Source organism: Vidua chalybeata, chromosome 3 (genome assembly GCF_026979565.1).
Source record: "Vidua chalybeata isolate OUT-0048 chromosome 3, bVidCha1 merged haplotype, whole genome shotgun sequence".
NCBI lineage: Eukaryota > Metazoa > Chordata > Aves > Passeriformes > Viduidae > Vidua > Vidua chalybeata.
The window spans coordinates 64394596-64410905 of record NC_071532.1 but is presented as its reverse complement, the minus strand read 5'-3'; the positions used below and the strand labels follow the sequence as shown (position 1 = coordinate 64410905).

Below are 16310 nucleotides of genomic sequence, written 5' to 3'. Positions count from 1 at the left end.
GACAGTGACACCTCAAACTCTTTACAGATTATACGGTGGACAGTGTCTACAGCTGGAATTTTGAAAACTAGCACAAGAAAGGCAAAAATAATCCAGGAAATTATTACCAATGTGCATAGAAGTCTTACAATTATTATTTCAACAAAGGAGCTCGTATGCTGAAGTAGAACACGTCTCTTTTTAGACATTATCCTAAACATCAAGCGGATCTCTAAATAACTTCTGAGAAGAAACATGTTCTAGTGGTAGATTCCTAATCCCCCTGGAGAAAGCCCAGATTATCTCCATTTAAGGTCAAGCAGGCAACAGCTGCACATTTTTGTTCCCCAGAACAAAATGCAGCAGACCAAAACCTTCAACACAGATTCCTTTTTTAAAGCTTTTCCTTTCACATATCCACGGGTGTCTGGACCTGTTCAGCCAGGACTGAATGAAAACAGTACAATGATGTGCTCATATATCGTGCCTGTACTTGTCAGACTTGACATGTTCCAAAAGCTGTACTTTGGCATCTGCCTCAGAACCCCATCAAAACCTCCATGAGTTACTGAGGGAATATAACTAACCTGAACTAGAAAAATGTTCTCAAGTGGATGTTCCTAAACAAACTTGTTTTTAGAGAAACGACATTAATACAAGATCTACAACAATCATATGGTCTGAACTTGTAGACATTATTGTTATTTGGCAAATACATTTTCCATCTTCTTATCAGAGTTGACATTTAGAGAAGATTCTCATGAAATCCTAGCATTTTTTCAGTGCCTTAATTTGTACATTTGAGTATCACTCTTTGAAATAGAGACCAAGCTATGACTGTGTCAGCAGCTCACAAACAAAACCAAATTCTCTTAAGGCATCTCATTTCTAAAAAGCTCCAATTCATTAACAAAAAGAGTCAAGATTTTGGGGTAGTGTAACTAAATAATATGACAACTTTTCATCAGTTTGGTAAAAAAAATGGCACTGCAGCTGTTGCAGTGCTGGGATTGGACTTCATAACAAAATACACAGGGCGAATTTCAATAGTACAAGTTTCATAAGAAAGCAAACAATCCAATGCTAGCACTTTTCTTGGATGACAGCATACAATAAAAACATGAAACTTCCCTCATAAAAAAGCCAGATACAGTTTGCTTGACTGTGAGAGATTTATAACATTAATAATGCCATTATAAGTAAATTATGAAACACTTTGCACCAGTAAAGAATCATCACTCCTCACTGTGAAGATATTCAATTAACTTTCAACTGAAATATGTGACCCCAGACTTCCTGGGTTTGATACTAAAGGACAACTGAAAGCAGGCAGATTTATGATACTAAAACCGAGTTGTTAACTTCAACTGTGATATAACCAATTTGCAGAAGAGCTAAACCATATTTACAAAAATAAAAACAGGGCTCAATTTGAGACAGGGTTGTACATCATTCCCAAAGCCCTTCTGTCTCTGGTTTGAAAGACGTACCACAGCAGGGCTTCCAGGGAACAAAAAACCCAAACTAAACCAAAAACTCCACCCTGTCTGGGCTCCTGCTTAAACCCAAGCACTCATCTATGCTAAACAATTATTGTCAAAACTGGATCTGTAAGTGTTCAGAGTTTGGCTGAGCTTCTGTATTTTTGCCTGCAATTTCCAAATCAGGAAAAGGCACATGCTGTCAAGTTGTATCCACACAGAAAGCCTGATGCTGGATGCTCTCACTTGACAGCTTAATCCTTCTGCATCCAGTAAATCCTTCACTTCCCCAATGCACAAAAACTGCTCTGTGTATGCAGTATGTTGTCACTTCTCAACACAGGAAAGCATATGTAAGATAACCTGTAAGTAGCATCAAGCTGCTACTCCTATCCAAACAAGAGAGAGAGTTCTCAAAAAATTCACTTAAATAGTTTCTAGCCACAGAAAATGGAAGGGAAGAAAAAATGTGGAAGTGTGTTTTAAAGGAAAGATAAATACTTCAAAATATATAGTAATGATAAATTTCAGAGATGAACTTACAGATGTCAAATTTGGAAAAAAAATCCTCTAACCCACCCATTAGTGTTTGGAAGAGACTTGAAATACAGAAAAGTTATTTCAGTTTAAGCACTGTGAGAAGAAAGATTATCTTGGGAAGCATTCATCATACACTATAAACTGAATACCAGGTATGTAACAGAATTATCAAAACCATATATACTGAAAGTGTAGTTTAAAAAATACCTTGGACAGAAGAAAACCGTTCCAAGTCAAACACCCACAAGAAATGTGTCAGCCCTCACTATTTAGGTTTTTCTATAAAGAAGAAACATTGCTGTAGCAAAAGTAACACATCCAAAGCAGCTCCCCGAGTAAGTTCCCATTTAAGTTCCTGGTTAAAAAAAGGCAGGGTGTCAGGGAGCAGCTCCCTTTGCTACCCTACTGAGGCAGGCAGCCTCCCAGATTCCCTCATCCTGTGATTGAGCAGGTGGTCTCCCTGGCACACAGTTCCTTTCACAAAAGGAAAGGTGCTGCCCATGTTTAATACATTACTGCTGGGAACAAGTTTAGAGGAGCCACTGCCTGTGTCAGAAGGCAAATGGGACCAATCAACTTGTGAGCTGCTGAGTGACACCGTGAGTCCTGCCTCTGAAACTTTTGTTATTTTTTCCCCTCAGCCTACTTCAATTGTTTCCACAACTTGGTCACAGACTCAGAAAAGTTGCCAGAGATCTACAGGCACGTCCCACAGCCCGGAGCAAGCTCCTCTGTGCTTCACTAAGTCACACCAGGGGTAAGGAACCTCTCTTCTGTGTAATCTTTTAAATCTTGCAGGAAGGCACACTGTAGCTGTACTTTTCTACAAAAAAACTTCTCTACTCAAATTAGCAGCTGGTTTTAACTGTTCATCAAAACTATGGAAATATAGGTATTATAGCTCTGAGTCAAAAATATACTGCTGTGCAGGGAGCCTTTCAGCAACAGTAAAGACAACGTAATTTCTTATATATTCATAGGACACCGGCTGTCCTTGGGTAGATGATTTATACAGGTGGTATTGCACAACAAGGTGAGAAGGTTTCATCATGATTCTCACACCTTTGTCTTTCCTTTTAAATTTAATACCTTTTGCTTGTTTTTGTTTGGTTTTTTTTTTTCTTTTTCTTTTGTCTGTTTGGTCTTGGTTTTTAATTCAAAATCTACAAAGAGAATAATCTTCTTAATGTTTTGTAGAGGCATTCTTTTTCCCAAAGCTGCCTATTCACAGACCAGCAAGAGCAAAGAAGCTCTTTCACCATTAACTCTGTAAACCATTTTTCTGATCTAACACATTGAGAGAGCAAAACTTTTTTTGCTGTATGATGAAAAGTTACCCTTAATTTAAAAATTTAAGTGATTTATTGCACTCCTAGAACTGAAATTATACCATGTTACTCTAAGTGCAGTTCAAGCTACAGAATCCATGTAGTGTTTTTGCTTTGACATCCATTAAAATTTTATTTTCTCCTGTTGTTCATTGTAACTAACACATTTGTCCTAGACTGCTTCTAATAACTGAGAAATAATTCAGTTAGGATTTGTAACATCATAAACTGAATTTCAAATGCAGAAAAGAACCCATTTATTTCTAAGGGAAGCGCAGACATGTTGTACAATGAAATACAACCCCAGCTTTAAAGTCACTGAAATAACATGCATCTCAGAGAAACATGTCCCATAGAGAACATTCAATATTTACATATACAAATATTTTAAAAAGAAATATGATTCTTGAATATGGATGTCTCTAACATACTTATGCTCCTTACAATTTTGTTCCCTCCTTTCATCAATTGACACCTTACTACTTGTGTCTACATATGGTTACAGAAGAGACAAACCTAATATAGACTTGTAATTTTGTGAGGTCTGTTTTCCCTGTTAGTGAACAGATACTAGTTCCTTTTCCTATTAGTGACTGGCAGGCATCAGGCAAAGATACATCCAGATGCTTGGTTTTGTGCTCAGCAGCCTTGTGCCAGTTTTGAATATTCAAGTGAGAAAAATATCTGGACATACTGCTACTCCTAAGGCAAACAATCTGGTACAAAGCTCTCTAGAACTGTTTTCAGTAGGCAGAAGCAGCACTTCAGACCATCCAGTGCCTACAAAGAGCAAGAAGATTCCAAGACAGGTTTTTTTTTAAGGCTGAAATTATACATAAAATGTATTTTCAAGTGAAGAGAAGAGTCAAAGTTTATTCTAGCACCCAGAGAATCTTTCTCTTCTACCACAAATATTGCATATGCAGACCTTCAAAAACACAGATATAGATTGAACATACACACAGACTGTAGGCACTGTTAAATGCTGTAGGCAGCTCTTCACTGGAAGCTGGAATGCATCCCATAGCTACAGCAGGTTAGCTGCCCCATCATCTCAGTTTTATCCAGTTAAGAGTTCAGTAACTTAATGTAGATGAGAGAGCAGCTCAGCTGTTAAATTAAATTTAAGAATTTCACACTTATAACATCCCATGTCACAGACATCCAAACCCTGAGAAACAAAATACAGTCATGACAGAGGCATGTGCTACAGGACAGGTGATAAGTGTTACAAATCAATGTGAAATTAGGCATTTAATTTACAGCAGGCAATTTTCTGCCTTTTGTTTTTGCTACTCATTTGTCAAGACAACAATGCAACTGTTATTTAAGAGAGATTCAGATTCATGTATTACCATTAATTTTAAAAATTACCAATTTTAAAACTTTTTTATTTTTAAAAGCTGCATTTATTTCTCATCCTCTGAGTAAGTTAGTTCCTCCATACAACAGGAAACTCACTGTAATCATCAGTTTGTAAGTGGTAGTATAAAGTTGATTTTCACTGCTTTTTCAGACCATCAGCAAACAAAAATGTATAGGATACATGCACAGAACTACAACAGCAACTTTTTGTTTGCTTTAAGAATAATTTGATTTAGGAATAGAAAAGCACCCCAGCTGGAGAAATAAAAAAATCCCACAGGGAAGTAAAGCTCTGTTCCCTAAAACTACAAGACACTTTAGAACTGAAGATTGTTTTTGCCTTCTGGAGATTGAAAAAACGCTAAAAAGGACCTTCCTGGCATCAAGTAACTTCTCAGAAGTTGAATTTATCTATTATTTCCTTCTCAATCAATGCCATTTCATTGTTTCCTGACATGTTAGAAGGTTAAAAACGGAACACCCTTTCCACTTCTACCTTTTATACATGCTAGACATATTTCAATTTGTTTCTTTAATTCAAATTGCATTTCGACTATTTCCTATTAAAGGGACATTATGAACCACCATAGCTAAAACTCAACATGAAACAACTTGTTAGGTAATCAGTGAACGCAGCAGAGGATGGGGTTCATTTTCTAAAAGAAATTTACAATGTAAAAGGCAGATCACATCAACAGACTGGAACTGGTATACAGTTATTTTATCTCTTATTTTGATGAGGGGAACGCATGAGTATGGAAACTGAAGAACCTGCCCAAGACCCCACTGCATGGTCCTGCAGCAGTTGCAGGGAATTTAACCAACTTAAAACTAGTCCAAAGCACTGGCTCCCAGGCTACTCTAATGGACCAGCACACATATAAGTCCCAGTTATCCACAAGATATGCAGATAAAGTTCAAAACCCAGAGTGACTGGTGTGTTCAACTATTCATCAGTGTAATTTCTTGTCACACTGTTCACATTCTCATGGACTTGAAATACAAGCAGAGGCTCTTACTGTTGGTCTTGTGTCTTAGAACACCAAAAACATCAAAGCTACTCAGAAGGAAGATTGTAGAAACAATGAATTTGTAAGGGAGGGAAAAATATAAACTGAAGTGTGAGTCTTCCCCTATGCTCTCTGAAAAACAAACAAAAGGTAAGGAGAAAGATAAAATGAGTTTGTTTTTCCTGTTACCAGCACTTCTCAAACTACAAGCTGAATTGTTGCTTCTTTCCCTCATCCCAAGGAAATGTTGTCTCCGTATGACTGAAAAATGATATTATATACCACAAGTCAGTACCTAAATCTTCAATCAACGTAACTTTATTTATAACTTTTTCTATCACTATGTTCATGGTTAGTAAGACTTTTTTTTCAATGGATAGAAGTGAATTATTGGGGTTTTGGGACATCTCATTGTAAAAATCTATGCAATAGACTTATGCAACATAACTTCAATAGCCCCTTAGGGCTTCACTTGGTCATGTGGAACTGCAAGAATTCAAGTAAGTCAAACTTCTTCTATTCCACTGATATCACTGCTGCATTTAGTGAACATATGACAGGAAACAGGCTGTGGCATTTCCAAGGGAGCCAAATTTATCCCGTGTGACTTCAAAGGAGTCAATGCAGCTACACCAGGAATGAGCATGGCCCACAGTTTTCACTTTGGTCACATACCCCCTCTCATTGTGAAGGGCACACAGGAACAAAGATAAAAATAACCAAATACAAATCAGGGAAACAGTCACATGTGAGTGAAGTGGGAAGCAATAATTGTGATCAGTGACTCATTCTGAAGTATGGGGTATAGGGGATTCCCTACATAGTAACATACAAGGTCAGCCACCAGATGTCTTCCTGCAGATTCACTCTGTGCCTAAGACAAGCCTTGCACATCCATTAACAGCACCCATTAAACTGCACAGCAATGCAGCGAACTGCTCCTCTTGTGTGATGCTCAGTCTTGTCACACAAGTCACACTTTGTGACTTCTAAAAAATATCAAATATCATTTGCTCTTTTGCTGCACTTTTGTTTCAAGAAGTGGTGTGTGCATGCACAATTCTTCTTTATATTGGCCTAAAACACTGAGCACTGAACAGCAGAGAGCACCTGCTATTTGTGACAATGACCAATGTTTGTTTCTGTGTAATTATTTTCCAAGTTGTCCATTTTGACCTTGATAGCCCGTATGCAGCTGTGTTACTGAATCTGTTTCTCTTTCTGCACACTTTAGGTAGGTGACAGCACCATGGAGGATTAACAAGCAAGGTATGTGCTTATTAGTTGAACTTGAACACTTGTAAAGACAAACTCATTGAAATACAGACACAGAACTGGCTTCCTTTGCTTACAAGAAAACTTACCCCACAGATAGGAGCAGGAGGTTAAACAACACATAGATGTTTCAAAAACTTCCAAAACCACGTCAACTATTAAATCAAGAAACTCTATCTATTTTGTCCTCTCCTCATCCCTTCTCTACAATGTCTTCTAGCTGTATGATGTATAGAAATTTTAACATACGCTACCTTCCACTTCTTAAGATCCTTTTGTATCCCCTTCTGGTTATGTATGTGCAAATATCTATTTTGGCCTTGCATCTGTGATGCCCAACCAGATAATAGTGCTTTTTATGGAAGCACTTCAGAGCCTCAGGGCCTTGCCTCTTGAATCATGCAAGTGAAACATATGCAGCAACACTGCAGTGCAGGTGCCAGCATGAGTGCAGTTACTGCTAATGCAGTAGGGTTGCATTAGTTCCTAATGAAACGGAATAAATGTACATTCCGTACATAAATAAAGGTACACATTGATGATGTTCCAATCTTTCTGTGACCCCCAAAGAAAAAAAAAAACACAATTAGGAAAGATAAATGTTGCTGCAGCAGGTTACACACAGCCCAAAGACCAAGAATTGCAGACACCTGACACTGAAAAAAATGACATAAAATGCCATGATGAAGTCATCCATAGGAAATGCTGTTCTCTGGGCAGTGTCTGTCACAGAAGCTGGTTACACAAACTACTTTCTATCCATGTAAATCCATTTGTGATTCATCTACTGGGACTTGTCTGCAAGGAGATAAACAGTCTAATGCACTCCAGCCTCTACTGGGCTGGGAGAATGAATTTAATTCAGCTAACAGACTTTAGAATTCCTGTACGTGTCTTGCTTTTACTGCACTTGAGACAGACCGTGACTAGAAGAGCTAGGTAGAATATACTTGGCAAGCCTTTTAACTGCTTAAATAGATGAAAACAGGTACAGCAAAAGTCAAACAAAGACGAAAAACTGTAGTCACTACAAGAGTATGTTCTGGCGTATGTTTTTTTCACAATAAAGTTAAGATCAACTAAAGCTCAAAAAATCATAACAAAATCTGAAGTTCCGTTTGAAAAGGAGATGTCATCACATGGAATCCTCTAAGGATATTTAAGGGTATTAAAATAACCATGTGCAATCTGATTGCTTTTGAAAGTCTCTCTTAAAACACCAACACTGCCACTGAAAACGCATACATTCTGTTCATACAGTAACATTTGACTCTGCAGCCCAACATGGAGGGATTAAAAAGTCTGGAAGACCTTTCATTTCCTTTTAAGGTTTTTCCATTTCAGCCACATATAAAGACAAATTCATGGGCAAAGTATCTCTGATTCAGTCAGGATCATATGTAACTTGGGCAGCAGACATCTAAGCAATTGTTTTCCTCTATGTGGCATATATAATTTCACTTATTTCCAGGACAAAAAAAAAAAAAAAAAAAAAAAAAAAAAAAAAAAAAAAAAAAGTAAAAAAAAAAAAAAAAAAAAAAAAAAAAGTGGTGACGAGGAGAGGCCTTTTGTGAACTATATGAACACAATATAAATTCATAAAATGTTTAGGACTAAGTGCAGCTTTAGGAACAAGGTTTGACAGATCATCATTATCATCATTATTTTAAAAACGAAGTTTTCACATTGTGACAGCACCTAAATCCAGAATCCAACTCACCATGAGCTAAACAAGCATATACCAAAGCCATCTTCTTGCCATAGCAGGTTTGTACAGGAGAGTTTTACATTACAACTACTTATTTAGAGTTTTAAAACAACTGATACCCTGTCCTTCCATCTGCCACTAAAAGGGTGGAAAAATACACTTTAAATGTAACACTCAAAAAACAAAGTTCCTCACAGCAGTCCTCCGCCTTTATACCCACGTTTGTAACACATTGTCTATCCTACATGCATAAAAAAAGATTTAGTCCTTACTCTGTCTTGTCTGTTGAGAACTATGCTACTAAAATTCCCTACAGCAGTGATGCATTAGGTTTTAATTGCTCACCATAAAGAAATTTTTCTTGGAATGGAAATAATTCAACAAGAATTTTTTTCCTCTCTTCCAGCAAAAGGTACTGGTAAATCAGATTATCTGCCCTGTCAGTACCAGCCAGCAGGACTATCCAGATCTCCTGGCTGAAAGGTCTGTGACCCTACTCTTATCATCAAGCCTTCACAAGTACTTGAACAAATAAAGCAGAGGTGTGTGTGGAAAGGCAATCAGCCACAGCCTTTTCAGAGACTGTGTGAGATAGAGAGCTTAGGATCTAAAGCAATAATCTGGGCAAAACCCAGATATCCACAATTTCCATAGTACACTTAATCAACACTGCTAAGAAGCAGGTGCTCAGTAGACTTCAGGAGGAGAAGCATAATACAGCACAAATTTAAACTTAAAACTCCAAAATTTTAAAATCCCGTTTTAACCTAAAAACACTATTTTAAAGCTCTAAAAAGTCTGAAACAGATTGCTTTTACAATCTCTATTTACACTCAAAAACACTTCTGCACTTCTAATTCTCTGCTTTCCTGCTTTCCAGCTCCACAAAGGCTGTCTAAAACAAAGAGAAGATATTAGGCACTTTGCACTGTTCCTGACCACTGCTCTTCTTTCCTGCACTCCTAAAACCTCTGATTTGTGCCCTCTGCTTTCTTGTTGCCATGGAGAAGGTCCAACACATGACCCGCTCCGCTCTGAGGAGAGCCTCAACTATTGAGGTCAACCCACAAGCACGCCAAAGGCTCCAAGAGCTCTTTGTGAATTTCTGCCTGATTCTAATTTGCCTCTTGCTGATCTGTATCATTGTGATGCTTCTCTGAAGTTCCAGCACTCCTCTGCCCTGTTCTCTAGGAAAGTCACCCCAGGGGGAAGAGAGACCTACACATGCAGCTCCCAGTGCAAGGATCCTCATGTGACAGTGGCTAGCACTTGGACTAGAGTGTGCCAACCAGTGCTCTGTTATCTTACTGCCCACTACATGAATTAAAAACACATTTTCTGTGCAGAACAGTGTTTAGAGCCTGTAGTTACCAAATTGTGCATGACTCAATTTGTCCGTCTGAATCAAGATACGTCTTTACTACGTGGGGTAAAGAATCAGATTATCTGCTCTGATCAGTAACTGCCAGCAGCTGGTAAATTCAAAGTTTTAGTCATATAAACACCACCATCACTTTCTGGGGGCCTAAGTGTTTTTAGGTTTCTCTGAAAATCTTTAAGCCCTTGGAAGGGTTCCAAATTTGGACCATGCCCCCCCAAAGAACAGCTTACAGGTACACAGCCCTCAACACATCCTGGGAAAAATTTCTGCTCTGCTTAGTTGAAGGTGCTGCATCTTAGTTCAAGGTGCTACATCTCTGTGAATTCTGTGAATTATCAACTGAAGGCATTCAAATCGCTTTAGCGTTTTTCAAAGGAATATGAGAATGAACCAAAAATCTCTTCTAACTCAAAAAGGAAAAACTAGTTCATATGTTTTTCTCCCTATTTAAGGGATCTTACACATGTCACATCTGGAAAGATTTTTCATTATGTTTTGCAGAAAAAAAATTGCCACTACCATAACTGAAATAACAAAATTTTGTTTTCCATAGTCATTTGACTGACATGACAACTAGCACAACTCAGATTCTCAGAGGTCTTAATGTTTGCCTTTAGACAACTTAATTAAGGCCTGCTCTAATTTATGTTATAATTTCCTTCATTTAAAACTACAAAAAACTCAGAACTTGTCAATGTCACATGAGGTGGCTTACACCTGATGTGGCAAAGAGAAAAGTCTTGGTCATCATTACTGGTGTGACTGAAGTGCACCATACAAATATAAGTAACAACCTTATCTTCAGCTGCAAGTCCTGCTAGAGAACATGCAAGTACTTTACTAAAATAAATGACAGATAAAGTTCATTGTAAACAATTATGCACAGGAGGGGAAAGCACTGCAGAAATATCTTTTCAACATATAAACCACAGGCTATAATACACTTAAAAGATAACACTTCTGCTCCAGAAATTGTGAGTAACAAGAAGACTTCCAACCCTACTAACCCTATTACATGTTGCTGATATTAAGCAAAATTCCTAGAAATTTGATACACTTTTCAAATTTAAAGATAGCTCAAGAATCAACAGACAGAAGTCAAACAGACATCCATTTTTAAAAGAGATATTCTTCTATTCCATTCTATGTAAACATTCTTACTGATGAATACAGAAAATCGAAACAAATTTATCTTGTATTCTGCCTTTAAGACTTAATATTTCTTGAGTAGAAACTGACAATGAACAGCTGAGCAGGAAGGGAAGAAATCTTTGAAAAACTCTGTATTCAATGGAATGCAAGCAAATCCAGTGGTGAATTTCCTATCTGGTGAGTAGGTATGCTGAGACCTGATTCTGAATTAAGGCTACCCACTAGAGGAAATTAAGATAGCTACTTGTATGAGGACTAGGGCAAGCACTGGTGAGACTGGCAACAGACCCTCACACTTGCAAGATAGTATATGAGCATTACTGATTTGAACTGTCAGTGTAAATCTCAATTTGCATTTCATGCATTCTGACCTCTCTCACAAACACATGAGATTTTAGCAAGTATTTCCCCTTTTAATTCTCCTTTACTTTTCTTCTCTTTTCAAATCTGTATTTTTGTGATGGATAGAGTTTCTAGCTTTAGTTTGCTTTGGATGTGTTTCAAGAGACTTCAACTGGAAATAGACAACAGTTTTACAGTACTGAAAACTTGCTGAAGAGAGAAGTGTTAAGAGTAAAGCATCAGCACTACATTCTGAGGACATGTTTGGGTTGTAGGTTTCACAAGCCAATAATATAAAGAAGTCAGAGTAAAGCATTGCTAAAAAATGTAGCCCAATAAAAACAAACCCTCCAACTTCCTCTTATGTACCTGAAAACCCGTAACTTATTTTAAAACAATAACCAAACAGGAACAAAACCAAGTTATCAATAAACTGGAAGCCTTACTGTTATTTTACAGCAATGCAGATATATTGCATATACTGTATGGTTCATTTGCGTCTTAGGCTTCTGTTGATCAAAAAATCTGTTACTATCCTCTTTATCACTAATTGTCAACTGAACCCAGAAATTTAGTCTTTGTAGACTTATACAAGCTTTAAAAATAATATTTACAGCATTTTTATTTAATAAAAGGACTTCTTGAAAAATATTAATGCATAAAATATATCCAATTGTTTAGAAAGAAGCATTCATTCTATTAGTTACTTATTAAAGTTATGTGAAAAGAAGCTAGTCATCACACAGCTTTCTAATTCTCTAAATCTCTACTTATTCTGTTTTGGTTTTCAAGAGTAATCACATACAGCACATAGCTTGGATTAAGGTTTTACTTCTCTGCTCCACTCCACCCAAGCCTAAATCTTTTTTCCTAAGGTCATTTTACACACTAGTAGTGAATAAAGACAGATAAACAGGCAACAGTCTGGTATTACTCTTCCTCCAAAAAAAAAAAAAAAAAAAATTAACAACTTCCATGACAATTTTGTACTGGGAAGGAGCTGAGGAACTATAATATGGTGGTTTTAAAGATGTGTTTTCTCAGCCAGCTCGTCAGCAAAAAAATGATATAACAGTTGATTTAATAATTGAATAATTGATATTATTCTCTATGTGAAAACATGACCCATTTAAAAATTGAAACTTTGCTCTGACCAAGACTAGTCAGAAGGTGTTTTAGAATGCAGTAGATACTTGCATTTCTTCAATAACTGTTCTACATCAATTTAGCAGCAACTTCCCTTCCTGGCAGAACTGAACCACTCATTGGACAGACAAGAGTAAAACAGCCTTAAACAAAATTATTCACAAGACATGCACAAAATTTTTGCCACACCCCCCCCCCCCCCCCCCCCCCCGCACAAAAAAATTTAATGTAAGTTTTGCTACAACTACACCAATGGCCAATGGTGTAACTAGGCCAGTGGTATCCTGGGATGCATTAGGAAGAGCATTCCCGGCAGGAAGGGAGATGATCCTGCCCCTCTACTCCACCCTAGTGAGGCTGGAGTCCTGTGTCCAGTTCTGGGCTCCTCAGTACAAGGGAGACATGGAGCTCCTGTAGCAGGTACAGCAGAGGATACAAAGATCATTAAGGTACTGGAGCACTTCTGTTAAGAGGAAAGTCTGAGAGAGCTGGGCCTGCTCAGCCTCCAGAAGAAGTGACTGAGAAAGGGGACCTTATCAATGTCTGTCTGAAAGGGGTGCCAAGAGGATGGAGCCAGGCTCTGCTGGGTGCTGTCAAGCAACAGGACAAGAGGCAATGGGCAGAAACTGATGCAGAGAAAGTTCCATGTGGATGTGAAGAAGAACTTCTTTACTGTGCAGGTGACTGTACACTGGAACAGGTTGCCCAGAGAGGCTGTGGAGTCTCCCTCATGGGAGATGCTCAGACACCAGCTGGAGGCAATCCTGTGCCATGTGCTCTAGGATGACCCTGCTTGAGCAGGAAGATGGAAGTCCCCTCCAATCTTATCCATTCTGGGATACACACAGAACAATAATCATAAAAAATGCACACACTTTTTAATGTATGCTGAAACATACTTTAACTATATCCTCTCTGCCAAAATTAGAGCAGAGTAATTGAACACATTCATTTAGAGAGTGTTCGTTCCCGTTTATATTTGGAAGCATATAAACACACTATAGATTACAGACCAGATACCTGTATTTGTATGGCTATTAATGAACAGTGCCTAGGAGAATAAAATTGGAAATTTTTTTGGTGAAATCCTGCAAGATCCAGAGATGTCTTATTTAACAACAAATGTAATCCTTTTAGCTTTGACCTTCATGATAAAAAGTGGGGGAAAAAAAGAAGAAAAAAACAAACCAAAACCCAGAACATATTTATAAGGATTCTTTTAAAAACTGATGCTACCCTCAATAAGAACCCTGGTAATTTAAATTAACACAGGTCCCATATTTACTGCAGTAATTCTAATTGATTGCTTTATAAGCTTTTTTTTTTTAAGGCAAAATTATGCCAGAAGTTACACCTTTGTATAAAATGTAAAACTATAAAACACTGCCCTCTTGTGATCTTCCCTAAAAATGTAGCTGATTATTAAAAGCAGGTTTTGGCAACTGTTGGCAGTATTGGGGCTGAGTGGGTTTATATGCTCCTTTCACTTATGTATATATATTTGTATAAATAAACCCCAATTGTTAAGTTATTAATGCTATCTTAAAATAAGTAATTGCGTATGTGCTATTAAAAGCACTAAGGACACATCCTCTGCCAGCTCAAACCAGATTCTTGGTAAAGCATTTGCAAGACTGCAATGGACCTTACAAAGCACACTGCCAGCTAAACACAACTGCAGTGCACGATGCCAAACCCTAGAAGGGTAGGAAATACTTCTATTAACAGACAGACATTTTACCCAGATAAGAAAGCTGGGGGCGAGGGGTGTTTCAACCATAGAGGTATTTTAGAAGTAAATTTTCAACAGTCTGTTGCTGAAAGAGACCAAGTCTTGCGAACATTCATTCTTTTGAAAATTCAATGGGCCTGAGAAGTACCATACACACTAATAAATGAAGTGCCAAACTGTATAAGAAAATTCAAGTCCTTCCTCCAACTATTAGTTTTTCAGAATTTCTTCAGTACTGGAATGAAAGTTATCAATAACCTTTATTTCATTTCATTTCATTTTTAAGGTATTTTGAGAAAAAAGGCTTGTAGGAGCATCCAGAATACTTTTCCAGAAAACAACCAAACAACTAGCTATTGTAAGCATACATTTTTTTCTTAAGTGGCAGAAACTAAAAACCAGAGAAAGAGCTGTGGACACAATGCAATTTATGTGAACCTACATGGCTTAGTACTGAAGGAGCAACCCTAAGCTACAATTAAGAGTCTGCTACAGGCACAAGAGGGCAGACTGATGCACATTATGGATCTTGCCAACAACAGAGGTCTCAACCTGCTACTTAACTTTCTGCTCATTGTCTTGGTCCTAGTGCTTGCATTTATCCTTGTGAAGCTGATGTGAACCTCTGCAAGGCTCTGCTTCCTTCTCAGATTATGCCCTGTGGATTTTGCAATGATAATGTAGACACTTTAGACTACCTGAATATAAGTATGTGAAGACTGCAGAGGCTGAAATATCCAACAGTTAAAGAGAAGGTGTTCACACCCCAAATTTATCAGAAAGCAGTCCTAAGGGCTGTGCACCTGCAACTGAAAGCACCTACAGCCCCGCTGAGTACCTGAGGAAACCCAAGAATGCATTGACACCTACTGTAGTTTCTCATTGATACAGCTGATTGTTATTTAAAGACCTACAAATTATTTGCAGCATTCAAGGAACATAATGTCTGCAGAAAGGGGACAGCAAAAATCAAATTTTTAAAATGGGATTTCTGTAGAACATATACTTTATGGGAAATGACAGCAGGAAGGCAAACCAAAATGCCAGCTTTGAGTTGACAGCACACATCAAATTACCTATGGAGAGAAAAGGACAGATGCTGTAAATGGAAACAAAAATATCCCTGAAAAGCAGCTTGCAGTAGCAGAGATGGGGATAAGTGAAGGTCAAATATGAAAACATTATTATTATTTAGACCTTTTTTTGACCACCTGTGGTTCACTGCAACATCATAAAAGCAAGAAGCCTTCTGTTACCCATCATATCAAAAGCAGCAGCTGTCAAAACAACGGAAAAACAAAGGGTCATTACCCAAGGTTATCGTAACTCTGGCCAGGAAACCCTTAGCACCAGCACATACACCAGCAGCAGGCACAGCTGCACAAACCCAAGATGCATTACAGCCTCAGTAAGAGGATTTACCACTTATGCACAGGTCAAGTGAGCAGTATGGGAGCCCTCTGGCCATATTTGACAGACCACTTGCTACTTGCCAGTGCAATCATCAGTTCATAGCCTGTCCTCACCTCTCGGCATACAGAAAAAACTTCTTCTGTGGCTCTTTACAGGGTGATGTACTTTTCCCACAGGGTCCTGGGAAGGACACTGATCAACAAGAGCACACTTCTGTTAGAATGATTTTCCAGAAGGCAGAGCTAAAAACGTGAGAAGTGCTGGGAAAGGAGCAGACCAGAAGCAGATTTTCATACATTACACTGGAGCCAAACAACTTTCTCTTAGCATCTCACTTTCCCAAGTGAAACACAGGAACCAACCACAGGAACCACCAAGTGTGCACCAAATACATATATATATATATATATATATATATATATATATATATATATATATTATACAGTAAATTTATTGCC

General features: G+C 37.9%; 2 protein-coding genes across 3 annotated transcripts in view; one reads left to right on the top strand and one right to left on the bottom strand.

Annotated features, from left to right (window-relative positions):
- The window catches only part of CEP85L (centrosomal protein 85 like), a 91946-nt gene that overhangs the window by 40771 nt on the left and 34865 nt on the right, over positions 1 to 16310 (bottom strand). The window lies entirely within an intron of this gene.
- Positions 2673 to 10157, top strand: PLN (phospholamban). 2 transcript variants are annotated; one of them, XM_053938706.1, is made up of 4 exons: positions 2673 to 2757; positions 6938 to 6972; positions 9093 to 9169; positions 9567 to 10157. In XM_053938706.1, exon 4 carries the CDS (start codon positions 9688 to 9690, stop codon positions 9844 to 9846), a length of 159 nt encoding a protein of 52 aa, XP_053794681.1. In that variant the 5' UTR covers positions 2673 to 2757; positions 6938 to 6972; positions 9093 to 9169; positions 9567 to 9687; the 3' UTR covers positions 9847 to 10157. The 2 variants fall into 2 exon arrangements, with proteins under 2 accessions (XP_053794681.1, XP_053794682.1); XM_053938707.1 differs by lacking the exon at positions 9093 to 9169.